Source organism: Polypterus senegalus, chromosome 8 (genome assembly GCF_016835505.1).
Source record: "Polypterus senegalus isolate Bchr_013 chromosome 8, ASM1683550v1, whole genome shotgun sequence".
NCBI lineage: Eukaryota > Metazoa > Chordata > Cladistia > Polypteriformes > Polypteridae > Polypterus > Polypterus senegalus.
This window is the reverse complement of record NC_053161.1, coordinates 104,058,324-104,084,764: the sequence shown is the minus strand read 5'-3', so window position 1 is coordinate 104,084,764 and position 26,441 is coordinate 104,058,324. Positions and strand designations below refer to the sequence as shown.

Sequence of the window (26,441 nt, the reverse complement as noted above, 5' to 3'; positions counted from 1 at the left end):
TACTTCTTCAGTGCGCGAGCTCGAAACAAATTTAAATCACGGCTTTCTGCTGGGGTTTTTGAAGCACGGAGTTGGCTCGGCTTAGCTAGGTACCCTAAAGACTGCTGAGCACGTGCAATGGATGTCGTCTTAACGCCCTCACGTACTGTACAGTGTCCGTCAACGCCAGCGCACACAAACCTGCGCGAATTGCTTTATCAGCTTTCTATCAGCAGAACGTGAGCACCTTTGGGTAGGGGGAAGTGAAAGGTCCTTCATATGGTCGTAGCGTAAGAGAAGCTGAGGTTTGTTTCGCCATAGCAACGCAGTGCCTGGGTTGCAGCTCGCCGTCGCCTGGAGACGGATGTAAACAGTCCGGCGCTCCAGTTAAAGGTACACGTGCGGCAGCAGCTGCGGGACTACAAGCGGGACTCGACGGCAGAGATTGGCAAAGGTTCGCGACTCTTGTTCATTTTATACTTTTACTTTTTCTAATAGCGTGAGTTGCGTGATTTTTTAAGTTACTATAGATGGGAAGTGCATTTTTATTTTGTAGTGAACATCTGTGTCGATAGAAATGTGTATAACTAATCAGTACCAGTTGATTACGTTCTCTTAGGTATTAATAACGAAAAACACATTTGATTAACTTTGAACAGTTGTATCTAAGGAAAATTGATAATTTGACAAGAAAGCATGCTATTAGTTTCTTCAGATCTGTATTTTTTCAATGTGTGATAGGTTAGCGATTGTATTTGTGCAAAAAGTAAATCTTTCGTTTTCACTGTCGGTATGCAAGTGAGTAAAATCCCTCAGAATTCGGCTTCTGGCGAAAAAAGAGCTGTTATTATGCATAGCGTAGCATCTCTCAAGTGGTCTGTGAATAAATAGAACTGAAAACTTTCACTATAGTAATTGACATTAGATGTGAAAACTAATGGGTGAATAATGTCGCATAGTCTCAACGTGTATCTGTTGTAAAATGGATACAATGATAGATTGAACTTTGAAAGTGTAAACACTTAAATAAAAAATACAGCCATAAATTAACTTTTAGGTACAATATAATTTTTCACCTGATGACAAAATCGTTTTTATCTACTCGCCTGCAATAACATTTTGAAGCAAAGTACTCCTTTGACATATCTATCTATCTATCTATCTATCTATCTATCTATCTATCTATCTATCTATCTATCTATCAGTCATCATATGGTGCCATTTAATTTCTCTATCTATAACATTTCTGTTCAACTCCAGAAAAAGTGTTCAGATTGCCATGGAAACTATAAACAGTACAAGAAAAACACTGCAAAGTTATTGTTTTGGAGTAATGAATCCTACCTTTCACAGTTTCAAAAGTAAATGTAGCTTGGTGCGTGTATTTAAAGTCCTATAATGGATCCCCAATATGATAATTAGCAAAACCTTAAAAATTGGTCTTTTTTAAGGATAATTTTTGCTACTACATCGTATTTGGTTTATTAAAACATAACTCCATGCAGCTAACCAAAGATGCACAGTAAATCTTTCTGTGTTTCCTACACTTCCACATTTGCTTTAACGTACACTTATAGGGTCATTAAGACAATAAATTGCTGTTCTTTTATAGTAGCAGTCTATTATTTACTAGCCAAGGGCCTTTCTCTCAGTGAAGCATAATGAATGTGTGGCACACTTGTCAAAGACAACGTTGCTAAGAGACCACTTAACTGCAATTTCTGTGGAAAGGGTTTTAAAGCTGGGCAATAAACAACACATATATGAATCTGAGGAAGAAAAAGTCTGTGTTTGTTTTATCATACAGGTATTTATTGAAATATTGTCAAGTTTTCAAGAGATTAACAATTAATCAAGCAAACCTCAGATTATTATAAGCAAGACAATCTGTATAGACTCTTTATATATATATATATATATATATATATATATATATATATATATAAATAATTTATTTTTATAATTCTCTGAGAAATATAAAATAAAGAAATATAAACCCATTGGTAGTAGTCTGTTTTTTTACAATTTCAAGTAAGATATGTTTGTCTCTTTGCCTCTTGCAGTTAATTTTACAGATCAAGATGTCTGCAGACATTTGGGTAGGAAGCTGGCGACCACATAAACCAAGAGGACCAATTGCAGCACTTTACAGTAGTCCAGGACCAAAGTACGCACTCCCAGGTGCTACAGGTATGGTGTGCTCAGCAAACAGAGGAAATCAGCTAAAATGTACAGAAAGTCATTTATTTAGACAAATATTACATTTTCCAGCTCACATTTGTAAATTGAAGTTTAAAAAGCATTTATATTACTTATGAAGTGTCTCATTAAATAAGCAGGTTTTTATATGTGGTTAAAAATGAACGCAAATAAGCCTTGCACACTTTTATATCATAATAGAAATGGTCACGTTTTAGTTTAGACAATCATTATAATCCAGCAATTAAGACTATGCAAACATTTTATTAACTGTGCTATTAGCAAAAGTAAATTACCATTAAAATACCAAGACTCCTGAAATGTGTTATGTGTTGTTTTTCCATAATTTAATACAAAGTTTAAAAGGTTTATGATTTATTTTATACCATTCAGACTGTTAACAGCTGCTTGTAATGGATACTTACACTGAAGTGTTAATGAAAATAACACCACCTTTGTTATGGTATTTGGCCTTCAGATGCACAATTAATGCACTGTAAATGTTTAAATGTACAAGCATTGTTGGGATTTTGGTGATGCTTTAAAATGGACCCTACATTATTAGGTATTTTTTCTTAACTTAATCATAGTTAATTACCAATTTTCTCAGAAGCCATTAAGATGTAGTGGTTGGTGCTGTCGGCTCACAACTCCAGAGCCTGGCTTCTTATCCCAGTCTGGACACTCTTTGTTCTTTTCAATTGCTTTGATTTTGGCCACACATTTACTTAGGTACAGTACCACCTATGATGTGTCTATTAGTCACATATTCTTATATAACAAGTCTTTAACAAAGCCTTCTTTTTTTCTTAATAGAATTCAATAAACTGGTTATTTATCTCTGTTCAATGCAGCATGCTACAATACCGCTACTTTGGTGGCTTAAGTCAGTAATATTACAGTATATCTTACAATTCTCCATTCTTCAAAAAATGCCAAAAAACCAAATGAAGATCTTATATTTGCAGTTATTTTACCAACAGATTACAGGCTCTTCATATCGCACATTGCACAGAGATGACCAGTTTATTGATGGTTTGTGTTATTAAAACCAAAAGAAGCCTTTGTTAAGGACTTACATAGCAGTATGTGCCTAATAGGTATAAAGTGCCACCTTGGCTTTTCACCCACAGCTCAGAAGCATACATTTTAGGGGAATTCAAAACTCTAAATTGGCTTAGGTTCAGTGAGAATGGATTGGGGCTCGGTGAGTGAGTGGGACATTTCCTCCATTGCTTTAAATGCTCCCTGGGTTGACACTGACAACCCATGACTGTGGCTTAGAAAAGAGGGATAGAAAATAGATATATATACTAAAACATCAAGTATTAACAATACATTGTGCATTATTTGGTGATTATTTTCTTTCCCAAAAGTCGTTTTAATAACCTTTGATAGCATGTAAATATCTTAGGCTATTAGGATAGCCCCATCTCCACATCACCCTTAAATTACAGGAAGCAAATCTGATGGATAGACAGTTATATTTTCTGTTATCTACTTAGCTTTTTCTAGTGCCCGGGTTTCCTGCCTTATCCCAAAAGTATTCATATTAGAAGTTATGTGTGGGAGTGAGAAGGCCCTGTTCAGGTCACTTACTTGCACCTTATGGAAATAGGAGAGACTTTGTGAAGCTGTAATATTGGAAATGGAGACAGAAAACAAATTTAAGGCTAATTTACTTTAAAATGAATTATTTTATACTACTATTAATGAAATCTAAAATAATTTTAACCATGCATGAGAAACATTTACCTACTAAGTGAACTGCCGGTTCTAGTACAATATGCTAATTATCATGTTATAATTCTTTAATAGTTACATCCTAATACAGAAAAGAAAAACAACAATAATGATGTGCCAGTCAGAATGGTGAGCTGGATTTCTAAATTAGAGCAGATTTTGTTTAGCGTGTCATATTTCTTGTTTAACTGCATTTTAAGAAAACCATTCACTTTGAATAGCATTTTAGTATTCAAGTTGAAATATAATCATTCAAGAGTTCATTTTGTTTATGTTTTACATGTGACTAATACCATTCAAATTATTTTATAGGAACTTCCCAACATGATCCAAGAAAGTACAAATATCCTTCATATAGTTTTGGAGTTCGTCATTGCTCCTTAACTAATGAGTGCTCCCCAGGTCCTGGGTATTTAATTCCACCTAATATCACAAGAATAGGGAAGGATGGCACTCCTGCATATTCTTTGTATGGACGACCCAAGGATCTCAACCAGTTTAGAACTCCTGGTCCAGGTAATGTTCAGCATGGGTAACATTTAGAGCTAAAAGGTTATAAAATGTAATTTTTTAACTGATATGTTCAAAATGTGATAAGAATTAAGATGAGACTTTTGTAATTTAATTTTGGCGTGGTTGAATACAAATGATATGTCAATTGCAGACATTGCAAGCAAATTAATGCAAAAGGTTTAGAGAGCATCAAACCATTGTCTCCTTGTACTATAGCTCTAAAATATCACAGCCATTTCACTACAGTCACTCCTGTGACATATACAGTATTTATGTTACCTAATTCATTGTCGGTTTTCCTACTATATATACTGTGTATATATATATATATATATATATATATATATATATACAGTACAGGCCAAAAGTTTGGACACACCTCCTCATTCAATATGTTTTCTTTATTTTCATGACCATTTACATTGGTAGATTCTCTCTGAAGGCATCAAAACTATGAATGAACACATGTGGAGTTATGTACTTAACTTTCAGAAATAACTGAAAACATGTTTTATAGTCTAGTTTCTTCAAAATAGCCACCCTTTGCTCTGATTACTGCTTTGCACACTCTTGGCATTCTCTCGATGAGCTTCAGAAGGTAGTCACCTGAAATGGTTTTCCAACTGTCTTGAAGGAGTTCCCAGAGGTGTTTAGTGGAGGCCAGGTCATCTGCCGCAGCACTCCATCACTTTCCTTCTTGGTCAAATAGCCCTTACACAGCCTGGAGGTGTGTTTGGGGTCATTGTCCTGTTGAAAAATAAATGATCGTCCAACTAACCTGACTTCTGCACAACACAACTGCTGGTCCCAACCCCATTGATAAAGCAAGAAATTCCAACTGCCCGAGTCACACCAGGAACACACAATCCCTCCATCAGTGCTCAGACTGTCTGCAATAGGCTGAGAGAGGCTGGACTGAGGGCTTGTAGGCCTGTTGTAAGGCAGGTCCTTACCAGACATCACCAGCAACAACGCTGCCTATGGGCACAAACCCACCTTTGTTGGACCAGACAGGAGTGGCAAAAAGTGCTCTTCACTGATGAGTCACGGTTTTGTCTCACGAAGGGTGATGGACGGATTTGTGTTTATCGTCGAAGGAATGAGCGTTACGCCGAGGCCTGTACCCTGGAGCGGGATCGATTTGGATTGATGGCTAGGGCCATTCCCCCCAGAAATGTCCAGAAACTTGCAGGTGCCTTGGTGGAAGAGTGGGGTAACATCTTACAGCAAGAACTGACAAATCTGGTCCAGTCCATGAGGAGGAGATGCACTGCAGTACTTCAAGCAGCTGGTGGCCACACCAGATACTGACTGGTACTTTTGATTTTGAGCCTCCCTTCATTCAGGGACACATTGTGAAACATTTTTAGTTTATGTCTTATGGTGTTGACTCTTTTAGTGTTCATACAAATATTTACACATTAAGTTTACTGAAAGTAAAAACAGTTGAAAGTCAGAGGACGTTTCTTTTATATATACTGTATATTGTGAGACTTGCCTGGACACCACCAGTCGGAGACCACAACTTTATAAAAGTCACATGTTTATTTGCCATAAACAAACACAGGTTTCAGTCCCGAACACCACACAATGCACACAGCAATTAATCCCCACAATAATCAGACTTCTCTCTCACAGTCCTTACCCGCTTCTACTCTCCTCCTGGGGGCTTTATCCTGCTCCCATTCCTAACCTAAGCTCCTCAAGTGTAAGAGGGTGGCCCCTTTTATTCCCGCCCGGATGTACTCCAGGTGGCTGATGACGATCTTCCAGCAGCACTTACTGGTGTGGCGGAAGTGCTGCCCTTTGCACCGGAAGCACTCCGGGCATCCCTGGCAGGTTCATCCACCATCTTGCCTGCTATGTTGGAAGTAACAGTTCTCCAGGTCTCACGAGGCTTGAGGTGCCCCCTGCGGTGGCCATGGGTCCAAACAGGCCAGAACCTCTTTGCTCCTCTCCCGTGGTCCTCTACTAGTGCAGGGCGGTCTCCTTGTGACCCGGAAGCTATTAATGCCCTTTTCCGGTCCTTCCAGGCATCCCGGCCAGGTAAGGACCTTAGCAATCTGCCACTATATACAGTATACATAGATAAATAGATACTGTATATGCAGTCGATAGATCAAACTTTTTTACAGACCTTTTTAAGATTAAGAGGCATATGTTGTGTCACATGTCTCCAAACGGTTTTAAGTCATATCCGTCAATGGAAAACAGATGAAGTAACTAAGCAGATAACCAAAAGGAAGGCATTAAAAGTAAGTGATAAAGAATTTAGAATATGCTTGAGACACTGAATAATATAAAAATACTAAAACATATTGTTTAAAACATTTTGCAAGGTTTTAAAATATATCTAATGCTTAAAGTGGTAGCGCTGCTGCCTCGCAAGTTAGGAGACCTGGGTTCACTTCCCAGGTCCTCCCTGCGTGGAGTTTGCATGTTCTCCCCATGTCTGCTTGGGTTTCCTTCGTGTCCAAAGTCCAAAGACATGCAGGTTAGGTGCACTGATGATTCTAAATTGTCCCTAGTGTGTGTGTGTGTGCCCTGTGGTGGGCTGGCGCCCTGCCCAGGGTTTGTTCCTGCCTTACCCCCTGTGCTGGCTGGGATTGGCTCCAGCAGATGCCTGTGACCCTGTGTTAGCATATAGCAGGTTGGAAAATGACTGCCTTAAAGTTTCACAACTTTTCAGTGCAATCTGGCCAGCCATAAACTCACTATGCTTTAACTCTTAACTCTCCATTACCGTCAAAGATATCATCAGAATGTTATGCTAATGAAAATGAGCAGTTTGTGTATAACGTTACTGTTAAGGCTATTATGAACACTCACTTAAAAGCCTGCCTGGCATATACTGTACTATATAAATTAGACTTTGTCAGTCAGGTGCCAACATTTTTATATCTACATTGGTGCTGTAAGTGAAAATTTATGTTTTAGGAGAATATTGAAATTAATAGAAAATCAATATACTCTTTAGGTTTGTATATTTTCTGTGTTGTGGTTACATTTCTTTTAGTTATTCTATCCTAATCTTTGGTTACATACACCATCATCAGCTTCTTTCTTTGTCATTGCATTTCTAATTATGATAATGGGCTGTAATGAGAAAGCCTGGCAGAAGACTTGCTTAAATATCCTCTACACTTCCAGTATTTTGCGTTATGTAGATACCCATCATGATCTTCCCTGCTGTTTCCATAGCACCTAGATTTATAGAAGCCAACACTGGTTTCCTTGGAGGTTGCATAATTTTATTAAAGGCCTCAAGCAAAGTTTCTCTTTCTACAAAACAGGGAGTGAAACACCTCTTTGAAACTTTTAAAATATAACTCAAGGGTATCTTCATTATAATAGTAATGTTTCCTGGGTCTTGCGAAAGAGTATCTGTCTGTGCAAGTACAGTAAATGTTACTGCTACATTTTTCTTACAGTTGTTAAATCAGCTTTTGATTTTTCTTTATTAAACAATATAAGTCAACATTACATTTCTTTTCAAATACTTAATGTGTCTTTTTACAGGGGAATATTCTCCAGAAAAAGCTGGAAGGTCTTCTTTTTATTCAGCTCCAGCCTATTCTCTTTCTGCTCGATCTAAAGGATTTAGAAATGACCAGACACCAGGTATGTGGCATTCACTACTTCATTTCTATTATTAAAATATGTATTATATATTTTTAAAATGTATATTATTGTTATGTATTTTGCTGTTATAACAGATGAATGTACAATGCTATTTAAAATAGTGCTGATGTACTACCTCACAGATCCAGAGTCCTAGGTTCAAATCTTTCACCCAGTAGTTTTTCTTTTTTTTTTTTTTGAAATTTTATTAATTTTATTGCAATCATTCCATAAACAACAATCAATTTTTACAAAAAATAAAAATAAGAATAAGTCAACCCCCACCCCTGAGAGAAAGAGCAAGGCAAACGGCGTTAAATTTAAGGCTTGTAAACATACCTAAATTTAATATGTTTGAGAAGCCAATAGAGATGAATGCAGAAGACAAAGAAATACAGAAATAATGGCTTCCTCTGTGCTTTAAGAGTTTATTTTAAAATATTACTGATTAGATCCTGCCATGTTTTGAAAAAAGTTTGTACAGATCCTCTAACTGAGTATTTGATTCTTTCCAATTTCAAATAGTATAAAACATCAGTTTCCCACTGACTTAAAAGAGGTGAGTTAGGATTCTTCCAGTTTAGCAGAATAAGTCTGTGTGCCAAAAGAGTAGTGAATGCAATCACAATTTGTTTGTCCTTCTCCACTTTAAACCCATCTGGAAGAACCCCAAACACAGCTGTTAATGGGTTAGGAGGGATTGTGAGACCAAGGCTGTCTGAAAGGTAATTAAAAATTTTGGTCCAGAATAATGTTAATTTGGTGCAGGCCCAGAACATGTGACCCAGTGAGGCTGGGGCTTGGTTGCAACGTTTGCAGGTTGGATCATGCCCAGGAAACATTTTGGACAATTTTAAGCGAGACAGATGTGCTCGATATATAATTTTGAGTTGAATAATTGTATGTTTTGCACATATGGAGCTCAAGTGAATTCTCTGCATTGCAATTTTCCACTCCTTTTCTGATATATTAATTGAGAGATCTTTTTCCTAGTGTCCTCTTGGATCTTTGAAAGGGAGGGGCTGTAAAATAATTTTATATATTGCAGAGATGGTGTCTGAGTCCTTGAGATTGAGCAATATTTTTTCCAGCATGGATGAGGGTGCAAGATGAGGAAAATCGGGAAGGTTCTGTTTAACAAAGTTCCTAATTTGAAGATAGTGAAAGAAATATGTAGCTGGAATGTTAAATTTGGAATGTAATTGTTCATAGGATGCAAAGACGTTGTTTATATAAAGATCTCTAAGCAAGTTAATCCCAAATATTTTCTAGATATTAAAGACTGCATATGTTTGTGAAGGTTGAAAGAGGTGGTTCTCTTGCAGAGGTGCCACAGATAAAAGCTTCTCCGTCTTAAAATGCTTTCTACATTGGTTCTATATTCTAAGTGAGTGAAGCACAATTGGGTTATTTGTATATTGCAGATAACTTGTGTTTATTGGGGCACAGAGCAGGGAATATAAAGAAGTACTGCAGGATTTTACTTCTATTGCGGACCAAGCCTGTGTATGTTCTTCTATTTGTTTCCAGGTTTTTATCGCTTGTATATTTGCTGCCCAGTAATAAAACTGGAAGTTAGGTAGAGCTATGCCTCCTTCTGCCTTTTGTCTTTGTAGGGTTGCTCTTTGGATATGTGGATGTTTTGAGTTCCAAATAAATGAGGTTATTGTTGAAACTAATTGCTTAAAAAATGATTTATTGATGTATATTGGGATGTTTTGAAATAAAAAAGCTTAGGAAGAATATTCATCTTAATAGTGTTAATTCTTCCAGCTAGAGTGAGATGAAGAGTTGACCATCTATGCAAGTCTTGCTTAATATTTTCCATGCAGACGGCGAAATTTTGTTGATAAAGAGCTTTATGTTTACTTGTGATGTTTACCCCTAGGTATTTAAACTGTTCTGCAATGATAAAAGGTAGGGTATCTAATCTAATTTTATATGCTTGAGAATTCACTGGGAAGAGTACACTTTTATTCAGATTAATTCTGAGACCAGAGATCTATTGAAATTCAGTGAGTGCTGTTAAGACTGCAGGCACAGAATTTTGTGGGTCTGATATATACATTACCATATCATCTGCATATGGTGAAATTTTCTGTTCCAGTCCTTCTCTGATAATCCCCTTTATCTGATCAGTATTTCGACAATGTATTGCCAGTGGTTCAATGGCGATTGCAAACAGTAGCGGTGACAAGGGACATCCTTGTCTAGTACCACGTTCTAGTTTAAAGTAGTCTGAACAACTCTTGTTGATACAAACTGAAGCTTCTGGATTGGTATACAGTAATCCCTCCTTGATCGCGGGGGTTGCGTTCCAAAATCCCCCGCGATAGGTGAAAATCTGCGAAGTAGAAACCATATGTTTGTATGGATATTTTTATATATTTTAAGCCCTTAGAAACTCTCCCATGCTCTTTATAAATATTCTTCGCACAGTTATACAGTAAACTCTTGTTTATCGCGTTTAATCCGCTCCAGACAGATAAATGAATTTCCACAAAGTAGGATTCTTTATTTATAAATCTAATATTTCGCAGTTAGAGCATGGAAAACCTGTTTACGACCTTCTAAATACATTTTTTAACATTATTAGAGCCCTCTAGACATGAAATAACACCCTTTAGTCAAAAGTTTAAACTGTGCTCCATGACAAGACAGAGATGACAGTTCCGTCTCACAATTAAAAGAATGCAAACATATCTTCCTCTTCAAAGAAGTGCCGTCAGGAGCAAAGAATGTCAGAGAGAGAGAGAAAAGTAAACAATCAAAAATCAATAGGGCTGTTGGGCTTTTAAGTAAATGAAGCACCGCAGTAAAGCGGCCCGCAATGAAGGGATCAATGTCTTTCAGCATTTTTTAGAGGAGTGTCCGTATCTTCTAAGCAAACAGCCTCTGTGCAAACAGCCTCTCTGCTCACATCCCCTCCATCAGGAGCAGAGAATGTCAGAAAGAGTGAGAGAGACAGAGAAAAGCAAACAATCAAAAATCAATACGGGCTGTTAGAGCTTTGAAGTGTGTGAAGCACTGCGCGGGAAGCATATCGTATATCATTGAGGAGTTTTATTTAATACATGCTCTTATTGGGTAGCTTCTCAGCCATCCGCCAATAGCGGCCCTTGTATGAAATCAACTGGGCAAACAAACTGAGGAAGCATATACCATTAATTAAAAGAATCGTCCGCAGAAATCCGCGAACCAGTGAAAAATATGTGATATATATTTAGATATGCTTACATTTAAAATCTGCAATGGAGTGAAGCCGCGAAAGTTGAAGCGCGATATAGCGAGGGATCACTGTACAGTAATTTGATCCATGCACAAATGTTCGGGCCAAACCCAAATTTCTCCAATGTAGTAAAAAGGTATTTCCATTCAATCATGTCAAATGCTTTTTCTGCATCCAATGATAATAATATTTCTGGGGTGTTTGATTTAGTTGGTGAGTATATTACATTAAACAGGTGTCGAACATTTGAAGATAAGTGTCGGCCCTTGATAAATCCAGTTTGATCTTGTGATATTACAGAGGGGAGCAGTTTCTCCATCCTTCTAACTATGATTTTTTAGAGTATTTTAATGTCATTATTCAGAAGTGAAATTGATCTGTATGATGTACATTGTAATAAGTCCTTATTTTGTTTTGGAAAAACGGTGATTAGTGCTTGGCGAAAAGTTTGAGGAAGAGTTTGATTGTCTCTGGCTTCATTAAATGTTGCTAATAGGAGCTAGCTGAGCAGAGAATTTCTTATAAAATTCTGCAGGGTAGCCATCAGGGCCTGCTGCTTTCCCGCCTTGAAGTGACTTTATAGCATCTAGTACAGTGGACCCTCGTTTTGCGAGCATAATTCGTTCCGGAAACGTGCTCACAATCCAAAGCACTCGTATATCAAAGCGAATTTCCCCATAAGAAATAATGGAAACTCAGATGATTCGTTCCACAACCCAAAACTATTCATATAAAAATGATTAATACAAAATATAAAGTAAAAATACATAAAACAAATTAACCTGCACTTTACCTTTAAAAAGAATCATGGCTGGTGTGAGTGAGTTTCTAAACTCATGTAGGATTCCACCCAACGGGACAACACGCGGAAGAGTGTCCCAAAGCAATCTCAGCCTCCCAGTGCTGTAACAGTTCGCCGTATAAGCGCATCCAAAAAGATTGCAGACATGCTATAAGCGCCTGCCGTCAATGGGTCATACAAAGAACATTGTAAAGATATAATAGAATAAATAACCGCACTGTTGCTGTTTCAAGCTGAATAAACCTGGTGTTGTTAAAGTACTGAGACTCAGCTTCGTGTTTTGGGGCGCAAGATGGGGACTCGCACTTCACAGCTTGCACACACACACAGTCACAATGCTGTAGTAAACAATATACCCTCGTACGGATGTTGACTATATGAGTGAGGCACACAGACTCAGACGGAGAATAGGAGACGTTTGCCCTCAAGAGAAGAGAGAGAAACAGAGAGAGACGTGCCAGCGAGATAAGGAGAGAGAGACACGGGCGAGTGAGAGAGATAAGGAGAGAGAGAGAGAGAGAGAGAGACGAGCTGTGCGTGAGCGAGAGAGATAAGGAGAAAGAGAGAGAGAGAGACGTGTGCGGGAGCGAGCGAGATAAGAAGAGAGAGACGTGCGCGAGCAAGAGAGATAAGGAGAGAGAGAGACGGCGCCATCAGCTCAGTTGTGATCACATGACGATGAGCAGACAAAGTGTATCCATACTACTCGTATTGCAAGACATTGCTCGTTTATCAAGTCAAAATTAGTTAAAAAATTTTGCTCGTCTTGCAAGCCGAGGTTCCACTGATTCTGATAACGCCAGAGGTTTATCGAGTTCCTCCGCACTAAAAGTGTCTATTTATGGTATCTGTAATGTATCCAGAAATGCTTTAGATTGTGTATTGTCTTCTTTAAACTAAGTAGTATATAAGGAATTATACTAGTCTCTGAATGTGTGCATTATATTTTTGTGGTCGATGATTTTGTCTTCATTCGTTTTGGTGATTACTGAGATTGCGTTGCGGACTTCTTCCTTGTGAATTTGTTGAGCTAAAAGCTTATTAGCTTTCTCTCCATGTTCATAGTAATGATGTCTGGATTTATAAATTAGTTGCTCAGTTTCTTTAGTTGTCAAGAGGTTTAGTTCTGAATGCAGAGCCTGCCTTTTCCTATGTAGAGCCTCGCTTGGTAGTCTGGCATGTTCTTCATCTATTCTAGTAATTTCACTTTTTATCTCTGCTACTTTCTTGGTTTCTAATTTATTTCTGTGGGAAAGATATGAGATAATCTGCCCTCTTAAGAAGGCCTTAAGAGTTTCCCAGAGTAATCCTGCAGAAATCTCTTAGAATATATTTGTCTCTAGGAAGAAACTGATTTATTTTTATATAAATTCTGTACAATTCTCGTCTGCTAATAGAAGCGGGTTGAGACTCCATCTGCGAGATGAGTGTGTGAGGCATAGTAACTTTAGCTCCAAGATCAGAGGTGCATGGTCAGAAATAACAATAGCATTGTATTTGCAAGATTTAATCATAAGCAAGAAGTTATTATCTATAAAGAAATAATCAATCCTTGAGTAGCAATGATGTACTGGTGAGTAAAAAGAATATATTCTTGAGTTTGGGTTTAAAAACATCCAGGGGTCTGATAAGTTGTGATCAGTTATAAACTTTGTAATTATCTTTGCAGTGTTAGATGTCGTTCCCACTGTGGTAGAAGTCATATCTAAGAGTGGATTTAAAACACAATTAAAGTCCCCAGCCATTATAATTTTATGAGTGTTCAGATTGGGAATGGATGCAAATAAATTTTGTATAAATTCCTTATCATCAACATTAGGTGCATAAGCATTTATCAAAATCATTTTACAGTCAGATAAGTCTTACATGACCATCACATATCTCCCTTCAGGATCCAATACTACATCTGATGCTATAAATGAGACTGTTTTATGTGTAAGATTTCCCACACCTCTAGTTTACTTTGTAAAACTAGAATGGAACATTTGGCCAGTCCAGTCTTTTTGCACCCGGAACTGATCCTTGGTTAGTAAGTGAGTCTCCTGTAAAAATACTATTTTAGTGTTTAGACCTGTTAGGTGGGAGAATACTTTCTTTCTCTTTAATTCATGATTCAGGCTTTTAACATTCCAGCTCACAAAGTTTACTGTCCCATCATGGAGACATTGATTCTGAGTTTTTGATGTCATTTTGTAGTCTTAACTGGAAGTGAGACAGCTTTGGCCTTAATTTCCTATTTCCCCAAGAGTTATTGCCATGCAGCATATTATTACGTTGGTAGTTATAATTAGAAAGGTTAAAATGATAGATTAGGTATAGATATAGCCTGCTCTCTTTCTCTCCCCCCCTTAACCCCCCACCCTCCCTTTTTGCCTCCCCACCTGAGGCTAGAACCCACTTTACACAGTCCCGGTCCTCTGACATACCCAGAGACAGAGCACGTCCAAAGCACATCAAGCCCCCACGCAGCGGCGTTTTAGGATTAAAAAATAGAGATATCTATTACCAATATAGTCTAAATACTATATGCATAAAATTTAATCATTAGCAAACTGTGAACTTAGAATATATATAATCTTCAGCAATCTTAGTGTATTAAGATAATACACCCAGATAATAAACCCAGGGAATGGTGTTAGAAAGTGGTCCAGAATAAGCATAATAGGTCTTAATGCAATAATTGCAATAACAATAAACCAAGGGTATGATATTGAACAGTCTCGTTTAGGGTAGAGAGAAAATAATTAGACAAAAAAAAAAAAAAAAATTAATTAAGCACAAACGTTTATAGCTGTAATTAAAACATAAACAGATTGCGTCCGAGTAATAATGAGGATATATAATGATAAAAACCCGTATTTAAAACAATAGTTTTTAATGTTTCTGGGCTGGTTTCCCTCCAGTGACTCTGGGGTTCTTCCTGCATCCTCAAAGAAATGCTGGTTAATGAATAATTTTAAGTTGGCACCATGTGTTTGCATGGACCCTGCAATGGATTGGCACCTTAGGGCAAGCCTTGCACTCAATGCTGCTGGGAAAGGTTCCCTCCTACTGGAATTCCAAATGGGAAATTTCCACTTTATATACAAAGCAACTGACAACGTTAAGATTAAAAATGGCATCAACCCATGTGAATGAAATATCCACCCTATTTTATAGTTTCAATCAATCTGTTCATGCCAAAAAATTGATAATTAACCAATATTCAGGTATTAAGTGATGTAGTGGATAACGCTGCTGCCTTTACGAGTCCTGGTCCTAATCTTGAGGATAGTCATTTTGAGTATGAAGTTTGCACATGCTCACAGTTTTGTGTGTGTTTTTCCTCTGTGTACTTCTGTTTTTCTCTGTATTTCAAAAGATGAAAGTATTTGTGCAAGGGAATGAGTGGGCCTTGCAGTGGATTAGCATCCTATCCATGGTTTGCTCCTGCCTTGCTCCTGATCCTGCTTGGATAAGCTTTGGACTCCAATGACTGTGAATTGGAGTTAATGGTTTTGGGAAGGTTTTTTTTTTAAGTATGTAATAGGGGGCTTTGCTCCCTGCTCATTTCGTTCGCCATCCCACCAGCCTGCGTTACGCGCCAGCAACTTCGCATCTCTGTCGCTCGCGTGTGTGGATTTCACTTTCACCAAACAACAAAACTTTTAATTCTCGTGGATAGGCCTTTTAATTGGTATGAAGCACTACTTTTCCCTGATGGCAACACGAATTAGACGATCTACAAGTCTCCAACTTAAACTTTAAAGCCAAACAATATGTACATAATGCACTCATATCACTTATGTCCATATATTCAATCTCTTTTCGCTTTTACCTTTTCATCATTATCACATTGAATTTTGATTCCGTGTTTGGAATTACATCGTGACAATGCAATGTATAAGTGCCCATGAGTGAATATCATTTCTTTCTTTCTACAAGAAATGTGTCTAACAATTGCATTCACACAAATGAGAAATGATTGAACCGTGTGCGTGGTTGTAAATGTTTTAGACGTGGGCAAGACTTTTTCCAAATCACTTTCACCAAACAACAAATCTTTTAATCTCAGTGGATATGCCTCTTCATTGGGAAGAAACACTACTTTTCCCTGATGGCAATACGAATTAGAGGATCTACAAGTCGCTCACTTAAAGTTTAAATCCAAACAATATATTCAATCTCTTTTCGCTGTTCCGTTATTTCATTGAGTAGTAATTTCCGTTTGTTTGCGCTAATGCGATCTTTACTATCCTTTTTTTGAGACTTTCGAATTTTCATACTTTAATTATCTCTAACCTGCTCTGCATGTGTACTGTACCAACGTATTTGAATTCTTTCCAACGTTCTACTTTGTCATCTACTCATCTCTTGGCACAAAGACGTCTCTTGCGGGATGTGAAAGTGTCTCTCTGAGAAAATCACGTCTCGTCTCCTTCCAAGATTTTTTTTTATAATAGAGAGTGTATGTATGTACTCAACTGTAGTACTTATAGTATTTTATGGTATTATGAATATGAAAATAAAATATTAGCATCTATACTAATAGAAGGCAAAGCCCTCATTCACTCATCACTAATTCTCCAACTTCGCGTGTAGGTAGAAGGCTGACACCATCTTCATGAAATTTGGTAGGTCATAACGGTCAACAACGTCCGCCATGTTGAACTTTCTTAATTATGGCCCCATCTTCACGAAATTTGGTAGGTTGCTTTCCTACACTAACCAAAACCAATGTACGTACTTATTTCAGTGGTATGACGCCACTGTCAGCCGCCATATTGAACTTTCCAATGTCACTAATTCTCCAACTTCCCGTATAGGTAGAAGGCTGAAGTTTGGCAGGCTCATTCCTTACAGCTTACTTACAAAAGTTAAGCAGGTTTCATATCGAAATTCTACATGTAACGGTCAACGGTCAACAACGTCCGCCAGGTTAAACTTTCTTATTTACGGCCCCATCTTCACAAAATTTGGTAGGCGGCTTCCCTGCACTCACTGAAACCAATGTACGTACTTTTTTCGGTGGTATGACGCCACTGTCAGCCGCCATATTGAACTTTCCAATGTCACTAATTCTCCAACTTCCCGTATAGGTAGAAGGCTGAAATTTGGCAGGCTCATTCCTTACAGCTTACTTACAAAAGTTAAGCAGGTTTCATATCGAAATTCTACACGTAACTGTCATAATGTTCGATAACGGTCGACAACGTCTGCCATGTTGAACTTTCTTATTTATGGCCCCATTTTCACAAAATTTGGTAGGTGGCTTCCCTGCGCTAACCAAAACCGATGTACATACGTATTTCGGTGGTATGACACCACTGTTGGCCGCCATATTGAACTTTCCAACGTCACTAATGCTCCAACTTCCCATGTAGGTAGAAGGCTGAAATTTGGCAGGCTCATTCCTTACAGCTTACTTACAAAAGTTAAGCAGGTTTCATTTCGAAATTCTACGTGTAACGGTCGCAATGGTCAACAACATCCACCATGTTGAACTTTCTTATTTATGGCCCCATTTTCACGAAATTTGGTAGGCAGCTTCCCTGCGCTAACCGAAACCAATGTATGTACTTATTTCGATGGTATGATGCCATTGTTGGCCGCCATATATAAAACTTTTCAACGGTCTTGGTTACTTATTGGCCCATCTTCAAGATATTTTGTACGCGGGCTCCCAACGCTAACTGAATCCTACTTACGTACATATACTGTATACATCCATAGCCTGCAACACTGGGTCCCCCATCCCAATGCCTCCCACGTTGTTGGCTGCCTGCCTATATGAGGCCATCCATCGCTCCAGTCTCTACACTCCTTTCCTTGCTACACCATGGGATTCACATTTCCCTACTGATAACTACAGCCTTTTAATTTAATCCACGGCTTCTCCGCTGTTTTATTGTTCATTTATTACGATTATAGTTATTGTGTAGGTATTTTAGACTTACTTTACATTGTTCAGGTATCCATTTCCTTTATCATTCCAACCGTACCCCCATTAACATGTCTATCGAGGTGATCACCATCTATTAAAGAACTGTCACTTACTGAGTTGTTTCCATGCCCGGAGATACCTTTTCCATTCTCTTTGTTACATATTGCATGGCCATATCAGGCTCACTCTTGATATCCGGAGGAACATTGTGTCTTATGTATTGAATGACTGGGACAGGTTCAAGGTGTGGACTGATGACGGTACAGGAAATAATTATATTACACAGGAGCACTATAAGAGTGAAATGCTTAAGCCCTTCACCTATGGATCTGCATGTGAGTTGATGGCTGCCGCTAAATTGTTCGGTTGTCGCGTTCAAGTGTACCGAAATGGCCAAATATTTTACACCTTTCGACAACCGCCAATGCCTCTTAAACATCTTAGATTCACAGGTGACAATTTCAGTAGTGGACACTTTGATGTTTATGAATGTTTAAACTCTCAAAAGCTGGATGTGAAGTTTATCGATGAAACCGGTTGTATACTTACAACGCTTTACAGATGCTGAATGTCTCTTCAACATAAGTTCTACAAATACTGTCGAACCATGAAACTCAAACCGATTATGACAGCAGCAATCCATGCTGTGAGATTTGAAACAAGATTACTTGTCACATAGCCAACTGTACGTTGCATGTTCAAGAGTAAGCTCAGCGTACAGTTTGGTCATATTACAACCGGAGGGCCGAACTCACAATGTGGTATACAAAGAGATCCTTAACAAATAATTATTGGTATATTTTCCCTCGGTTTAAAAAGGTTTAGTTTTCTTCTTAATAAAAATTTTAAGGCAGTACTTCGCCGCTGCGAAGCGCAGGTATTTTGCTTTAGATATATAGCTAAAAATAAGGACTCATCAGCTATGTGCCTATTCATTTTTTGCATCTGGCTTGATATATTCAAGAACAGCAACAATAACTTTTATATTCTACCTTTATTATGTAGTACTGTTTAAACAGATTAGATTTACCCATTAGCATGTTCATTATATCTTTTTTGTCATATTTATGTTGTAGACATTAATGTTATATGTAATTTATTTCTATAGCACAATTTTGGATGCAGACTTAAGAGTTATTTTCTCCTATATTTAATTTTATTCATAGAGCATGTTAGACTGCCACTGTGCAAAATAATACATAGTATTCTTTTATGTGATTGTACTTCAAAATAAACTTTAAAATTGTCAAAGAAATGCTGTTTTTGTTTTCTTGAATTTATTTTAATGTATGTTATTTTTAATAGCATACATAAATGAATGTTAATTACTTTAATTGATTAACAAAATATTTCTAGTCTATCTAAAAGTTTGGAATAGAAAAATAAAGATTAGGAAGTATTATTTTGGAAAAAATAAGTTAGATTTTCTTTCTTATTCTCTTAGGGCCAGCAGCATACACTCTTCCTCCCATGCTAGGACCCAAAACTGTGACTAAAAGTTCAGCTCCTTTTTATTCCCTGAGTGGAAAGAGCACTATTGGAAGCTTCCATGAAGACTTACAAAAAGTAAGACTTATATGTCATTATACATACATACATGCAGTTTAATGGCATTAACAATGAACATTTGGAAACTTGGATAATTTGTAATTCTGGTTCATTCATCCATTTCTTACTTTTTCCATTGCAGAGCTGCAGAAATAAAGGTTAATATAAGGTGATCAAATGTAAATAACTGAAATAATCCATAATCCAATTACAATTAGTTTGAGTAGTAATGTTAAAAAATATATTATTTTGTTCACTTTTAATTTAAATTTTGTAGCTCTTGCTCAAATAGATTTTCAACAGCTGAACTATAGCCGACCATGCAAACATTAGAATGTGTATGAAATTGTGAACTTATTTTCTTTGTAAATGGTTTCAATAAAATGCTTATAAGTAAATCTAACTTAATAAAATTTATTTAATTAATTAAAATATATACATTTTAAGTACATTTGCTGTTTATACTTTTTGAACACATTGTGGTGCTGTGATTAGTATTGCTAGCTCACAGCTCCAGGAACCTCTTTGTATGGAGACTGTACTTTTTGTTTGTGTCTATGTAGGGCTGTCTCCTTTAGAATGGGGTATAGCTAAATATGAGTAAGCCCTCTGACAGAATGATATCCCAAGGCTCAAGGTTGGATCCTGTCTAATTGTTCATAGTACAAAGATGGTATGTGACTGCCCACTCCCCTGTGATGAAGTAAACAAAAAACATTGTTTTTAGTTGAATACAAATATATTTGTAATTCTGCATGTGTTGGGTTAGTTTTCTTAGTGGTTTAGTTCATATATAATCAAATAATATGTGTCTTTTTTATTTTTTTATTGTTCAGACTCCAGGTCCAGGCACATACAAAGTGACTGACCCCAATATATATAAAAGCAAACTTCCTCAGTTCAGTATGACAGCACGAAACAGCATGCCAGGTGATACAACACAGAAACCTGGACCAGGAGCCCATAGTCCAGAGAAGGTACGTAAACTTAAACTGGGCATTTGTAAAGTAGAAGTGGAAGGGATATCATGATAGGATATTATTATGATGCATTGGTCATGATATGATAAAATTGTGATTTCTTTAATGTTTTTCAGCATATTATGTGCTGTGATTTAATTGTGAATTATATTACAATTTTTATTCCCTTTTTAATAAGGTATTGTAAAATAAGAAACAGAAACCAAGAAAAGGGTTTGGGGTAGCCACCCCATATACTTGAAAATCAGGTTGAATAAATGCAGTGGTCTGAGTCCAAAACAGAACTGAGGTAACATCTGAACATGAGGTGGTTATATAGTTGGTCACAGGAAGAGGAGAGCTCAGAGGGACCAGAAGCGGAAGTGACGTCCTCATAATAAGTCTGCTGTGTCTCACCTTTCAGGAATGGTGCCAATATTTTGGCCCATTCTGCACACTCCCAGTGGTTTCGGGTAGATCTTCTTTCAAAAATCAAAAAGTAAGATTAAATGTCATCTTTACTTTGAAGTGGTAATATTATCTGGGATGGAGCCCATGACTGATCTTGCAGTTGAGTCTGGGCATGTGCTTCAGATTCCATCAACTGTGTCCAAGTCTCTCCCAGTTGTACCTTGAGTCTTTGAAGCTCTGTGCTAGTTAGAATGGTAATTAGGTCTTGTTCTTCAGTCATCTTTCGAACAATAATCCTGCCACCTATGCCACTGTATAATAAGAAGCAGAAACACAACAAAAAGGTTTGGGATAGCCACCCCGTATACTTGAAAATCAGTTTGAATTAATGCAACATTCTTTACAGACATGTCCAAAACAGAACTGAGGTAACATTTGAAAATGAGGCGGTTATATAGTTGTGTGGCAGGAAGAGGTGGCCTCTGAGGGACTGGAAGAGGAAGTGATGTCCTTGGAAGACAGGGTGATGAGACTGGAAACAGGAATGATGTTTTTTATGGAGTGGGGTCTTCTGTAGGTCTGCAAAGGAACAAAATGAGAAAGATTTAGATAACAATGCCAACCCTTGCCTAGTGGAGAAACACCATTATTCGAGCCCTTAAGCTGTCTCCCATATGCACGTGTGAATATATCTAAGGCTAACGTTGAAGTGATATTAGCAATTATGTGTTAATCTATTAGAACTAATAAAAAAAACTTAATAAACTATCATAATAAGACAAGAAATACACAGTCATTTTATATAACAGACACAATGTTACATTATCTAAGATAAGTTCAGGTTGGTTCCTTGTTATGTGATCTCTCATTTTTATGGCATGGCTATCAATCAGTAATGGACACACTGTAGAAAGGTTCCAAATAAAATAAAGGTTTCTGTTGTAAAATTCCAGGTTTGAAAGTCATTGACATGACATTTTCAGTGTCAAATGACTGCACCTCTATTAATTAAATATCAAGTAAAATTAGTAATATTGTTGAAAAATGTTAAATTGTCTACTTATATAATACAATTAACCAGTTCAAGACCATATGTACATTTTTAAATAGTGAATCACAGGTAGCAGGGAAATGTTCTGATATGTGAACAAATGTTGCTTTGAAACAAGGCTATTTGTTTATATTGTATGCGATACCTGTATTGTATCCCTCTTTGAAATGAACACACACAATTGTACAAGAGAACAAACTTTGTGGTTGAAATCTAAATAAGCACGTTACTATACTTCTCATTAAAGCACCATTACCATGATGTTTTCACAATTATCCATTAACTTTCAAAAACAAGGGAAATGTGTTTAGCACAGTTAAGTTCTCCAATATTCATAAAAACTCTATGTTAAGTGGTGTTAATGGGGGGAAATATCATGTGATTTATAAATATAAATCATTTTCAGTCATTTGTGTCAGTGGGAGAGGTGTAAGATATTTCTTGTCATGATTTTCCAATAGACGAGACTTTGTGCCAAGAGATTTAACCATGGCAGGGGCTGGAAATAAACGACAAAGAGTAGATGACAAAGTAGAGCGTCATAAAGAATTCAACAACTTTGACACAATACACATGCAGAGCAGGTTAGAGATAATGAAAGTACTAAAATTCGAAAGTCTCAAAAAAATTATAGTTAAGATCACATTAGTGCAAACAAACGGAAATTATTACTTAGTGAAATAACGGAACAGCGAAAAGAGATTGAATGTATTGTTCGATTTAAACTTTAAGTCGGAGACTTGTAGATCGTCTAATTCTTGTTGCCATCAGGGAAGAGTAGTGTTTCTTCCCAATGAAGATGTTTATCTGCAAGAATGAAAAGATTTGTTGTTTGGTGAAAGTGAAATCTACATATGCGAGCATCAGAGACGCGAAGTAACTGACGTGTAGTGCAGGTTGGGGGGGGGGATGAAGCCCCCTAGTGTGTATATATATATATATATATATATATATATATATATATATATATATATATATATATATATACTAGACATTAAGCCCGTTACAATAACGGGCACTAGAACAGTAGTGCATAAACATTAGTAGGAACAGTCTATATTAAATGGTAAGGGATCTTGTATGTAGCTGTAATATTTGTCACTGTATTGTGTGCCTTTAATTTTCTCTCTCAGCAATACTGGTTTGTATTTCCCTAAAATGCCTATAATTTTGTATGACAGTAATACAGTGGAACCTCGGCTCACAACCATAATTCGTTCCAAAACTCTGGTTCTAACCCGATTTGGTCGTGAACCGAAGTAATTTCCCCCCATAGGATTGTATGTAAATACAATTAATCCATTCCAGACCGTATGAACTGTATGTAAATATATATTTTTGTTACGTTTTTAAGCACAAATATAGTTAATTATACCACTGAATGCACAGCGTAATAGTAAACTAAATGTAAAAACATTGAATAACACTAAGAAAACCTTGAACAACTGAGAAAACTAACACTGGAAGAGTTCACGCTATAGCCTTACAACCCGCTCTCTAAAAACACCTTTTTTAATGAGTTTTACACACAGGGAAAAAAATGAACAGTTGAAAAATAAATAAACAACCGAGAAAAGTAACACTGCAACAATGCACACGCACACCTGTGTGTGTGTGTGGGTCCCGCGCGCGCCTGTGTGTGTGTGTGCGTGTGTGTGCGTCCCGCGCGCCTGTGTGTGCGTGTGTGCGTGCGTGTGTCTGTCGTGCACGCGCCTGTGTGTGCGTGTCTGTCTCTCATGCGCCTATGTGTGTGTCTGCACAGGGAATGCACAGGAAGAGACTGAACACGTGCCGTGTGACCCCGCGCATGCGCACTACACCAGAAGAGACACACACACGGACACCTGGACGCACATAGGGCTTTTATTAAAGAGGATATATATAATATGTATATATATATATAATATATATATATATGTGTGTATATATGTGTATATATATGTATATATGTATATATGTACTGTATATAAAATGGTTTATATATGACTGTATTATAGTACATAATCATAAAATTTGTATACATGAAATTCACATTTGGTAAAATTTGGGAAAATTTGTGGGGGGAAACCAGAGCACCCGGAGGAAACCCACTCAGACATGGGGAGAACATGCAAACTCCATGCAGGGAGGACCTGGGAAGCGAACACAGATCTCCTTACTGCGAGGCAGCACCACCATGCCACCCGAGTCTAACTTTAGATTTTTTAAAATTGCATTTGCCTGCCCATTCACTGTGGGGTTGACTTGATACTGGTGAATGTGGTTATACACTTATTTCAGCTACATCTTCTTTCATTATAATGTCTCAGGTTTCCAAGAATTAACTCCGGAAAGAATCCTAGCCAGTTGTAGAGCACAGATACACACACAACCTTAAACTCATACCCTGCAAGTTTCTTGTTTTTTCTTATTGGCATTGTTTTTGTTGTTCACTGGGATTATGGAATGTAAAATAATTATCAATGTTGAAGATGCATCAATACAAAATGTGAATTCTAATGACCAGATAATCATAATTTCTGATTCCATATCAACACATTTTGGATGTAAAAGTGTTAAGAAAAATATGTTCAAAGAAAAACAGTGAAACAATCAGCCTTAGTGTGAGTTGCACAAACACATATCCATATGTCAAGTGAACATTTTGTTTATTTATTTGTCCGAGATTATTCCAGGAACTGTTGTTCAAAAGTATAAAAGTATACATTACTGTCAAACCAAGCTGTGAAGTTTTCTGACCAAAAAAGGGGTAGCAGGTTTAAAATGGAAAAAGAGGAGATTTGGACCTGGGTTTAATTACTGAAAAGTAAAATATGTATTAATAGCAAAGGAAAACAGACGTTATTTTAATGTACTATCAGCTATACCACTGGTAGCTAGATACTCCGCAACTAAATTAGCTATTTTCATATGACATATCCAAAAATCTTGCATGGGTCATGAAATATTTTTTTATATTAGCAGTTGAGCTATTCATTAACACATATTTGGGGACTTTACTTTAAAATTCTCTACATCATTTAATAGAATGCAATGTGTTTGATTAGTCCCAATAACATTTTTAATTGCAATTTTCAGGTGACATTTTCTAAAGCCAAACCTCCCAGCTTTTCATTTGGAATCCGACATTCTGAATATGTGGCTCCTCTCATTGTGGATGTGCAAGATTAAAAGGTTTCTGCAGCAACTGGCCTCATGTCTTGGAAAGGTGTAATTTATATTGCATAAAAATCTGAAAAGGAAGGATAAGTCACCATTTAAAAATGTTTTATATGTGCATCATTCCATTTTATACTGTTGATGTAATTGTTATGCCTAGTTTTCATAATGGGAAAAATATCCATTTTTTCACTTTTCTAAACTTATTATAATTGAAGTGATAAAATTGGTGAATCAAATATTTTGCATATACAATTACATTACTTTTGTTATGAAAATTGAATTTCTTTTGAATATTAAGCTAATAAACATTAACATTTTATACTTTCATTCTGTAATCTATTAAACGTATAGGAATACCTCTAGGTTTTGACAGAGATTCACTTTCACATGAAAGCATCAGCTTGAAATGGATATGTTGACTAAAATAATTGCACAAAGGGAAGCTTCTTAATTAAAGTTTAATAATTATTTTGTTGTTTTCATGTTAGTAACAAATGTAACAATGTCTTAGGGTATGCAAGTATATTTGCATAACAGAGGAAAATGTGCTACTTGCAGATGAAAGAACTTCAAAGTGTGATCATGCATGCATGTTCATCTAGTGGGTTTCACTTATCAAACAGCCACCATTTCACAAAATTTTACTTAATTATGTAACTCCTGGAAATGTATAATTGCACATTTCTGTTTTAAAGCACACTAACACTCTCAGAGACACACATCTTGACATCACTAAAAATCCATGTTTCCTCTTAGAATTGTGCACTGGAACACATAATTTTGTGAATTTTCACGGTTCATGACAGTATTTCATATTTTTGTAAACTTTAATTACATTTGAGAATATTTTATCGCATGCGTATCTTAAATTCTGCAATTGAAATCACCATAATGTCTACTACCAAAAGAAAGGTTGGAACTGAGTGAGGATGTGTTAAGTGCCAAATGTCAATGCATGGGTTTTCCTGCCCATTGTTGGTAGGTATGCTTTCGTTTATAACCCTCCTTCATGGGCCTGTACAGACAAGTAAAATCAATATTTACAACAATGTGAGTAAACAACTTTAAATAAGATTAGCTATATTAATCATTGCTTACTTACTTTGGAAAAATAAATATGCATTAATACTGTAACTGTTATTTAATCATTACAGTACATATGTCTATCTTTTAACAGATGAATTTCATTTTTAAGTTGTTTTTATTATTTTCACCTGAGCTTTAAGTGCCTTTACACTGAACTGTATGTTCTATATCACAATATGCAGCCCAACCTTCAAATAAATATGTTCCTTTGAGTA

The 26,441-nt window shown here is 36.8% G+C and overlaps 1 protein-coding gene across 1 annotated transcript; it reads left to right on the top strand.

The window, feature by feature from the left end:
• Positions 1-293: 293 nt before the first annotated feature.
• On the top strand, positions 294-26,441 carry odf3b (outer dense fiber of sperm tails 3B). The gene is made up of 7 exons (XM_039761525.1): positions 294-433; positions 2,043-2,169; positions 4,234-4,437; positions 7,954-8,055; positions 19,454-19,575; positions 20,394-20,534; positions 25,057-26,441. The coding sequence occupies exons 2-7, from the start codon at positions 2,061-2,063 to the stop codon at positions 25,147-25,149; spliced, it is 771 nt and encodes a 256-aa protein (XP_039617459.1). The 5' UTR covers positions 294-433; positions 2,043-2,060; the 3' UTR covers positions 25,150-26,441.

Bases quoted from the DNA above. Each gene is read 5' to 3' on its own strand.
- odf3b (XM_039761525.1), top strand. From the start codon at position 2,061: ATGTCTGCAGACATTTGGGTAGGAAGCTGGCGACCACATAAACCAAGA. The intron at 2,170-4,233 runs GTATGGTGTGCT...ATTATTTTATAG, and splicing joins CGCACTCCCAGGTGCTACAG to GAACTTCCCAACATGATCCA. The intron at 4,438-7,953 runs GTAATGTTCAGC...GTCTTTTTACAG, and splicing joins GTTTAGAACTCCTGGTCCAG to GGGAATATTCTCCAGAAAAA.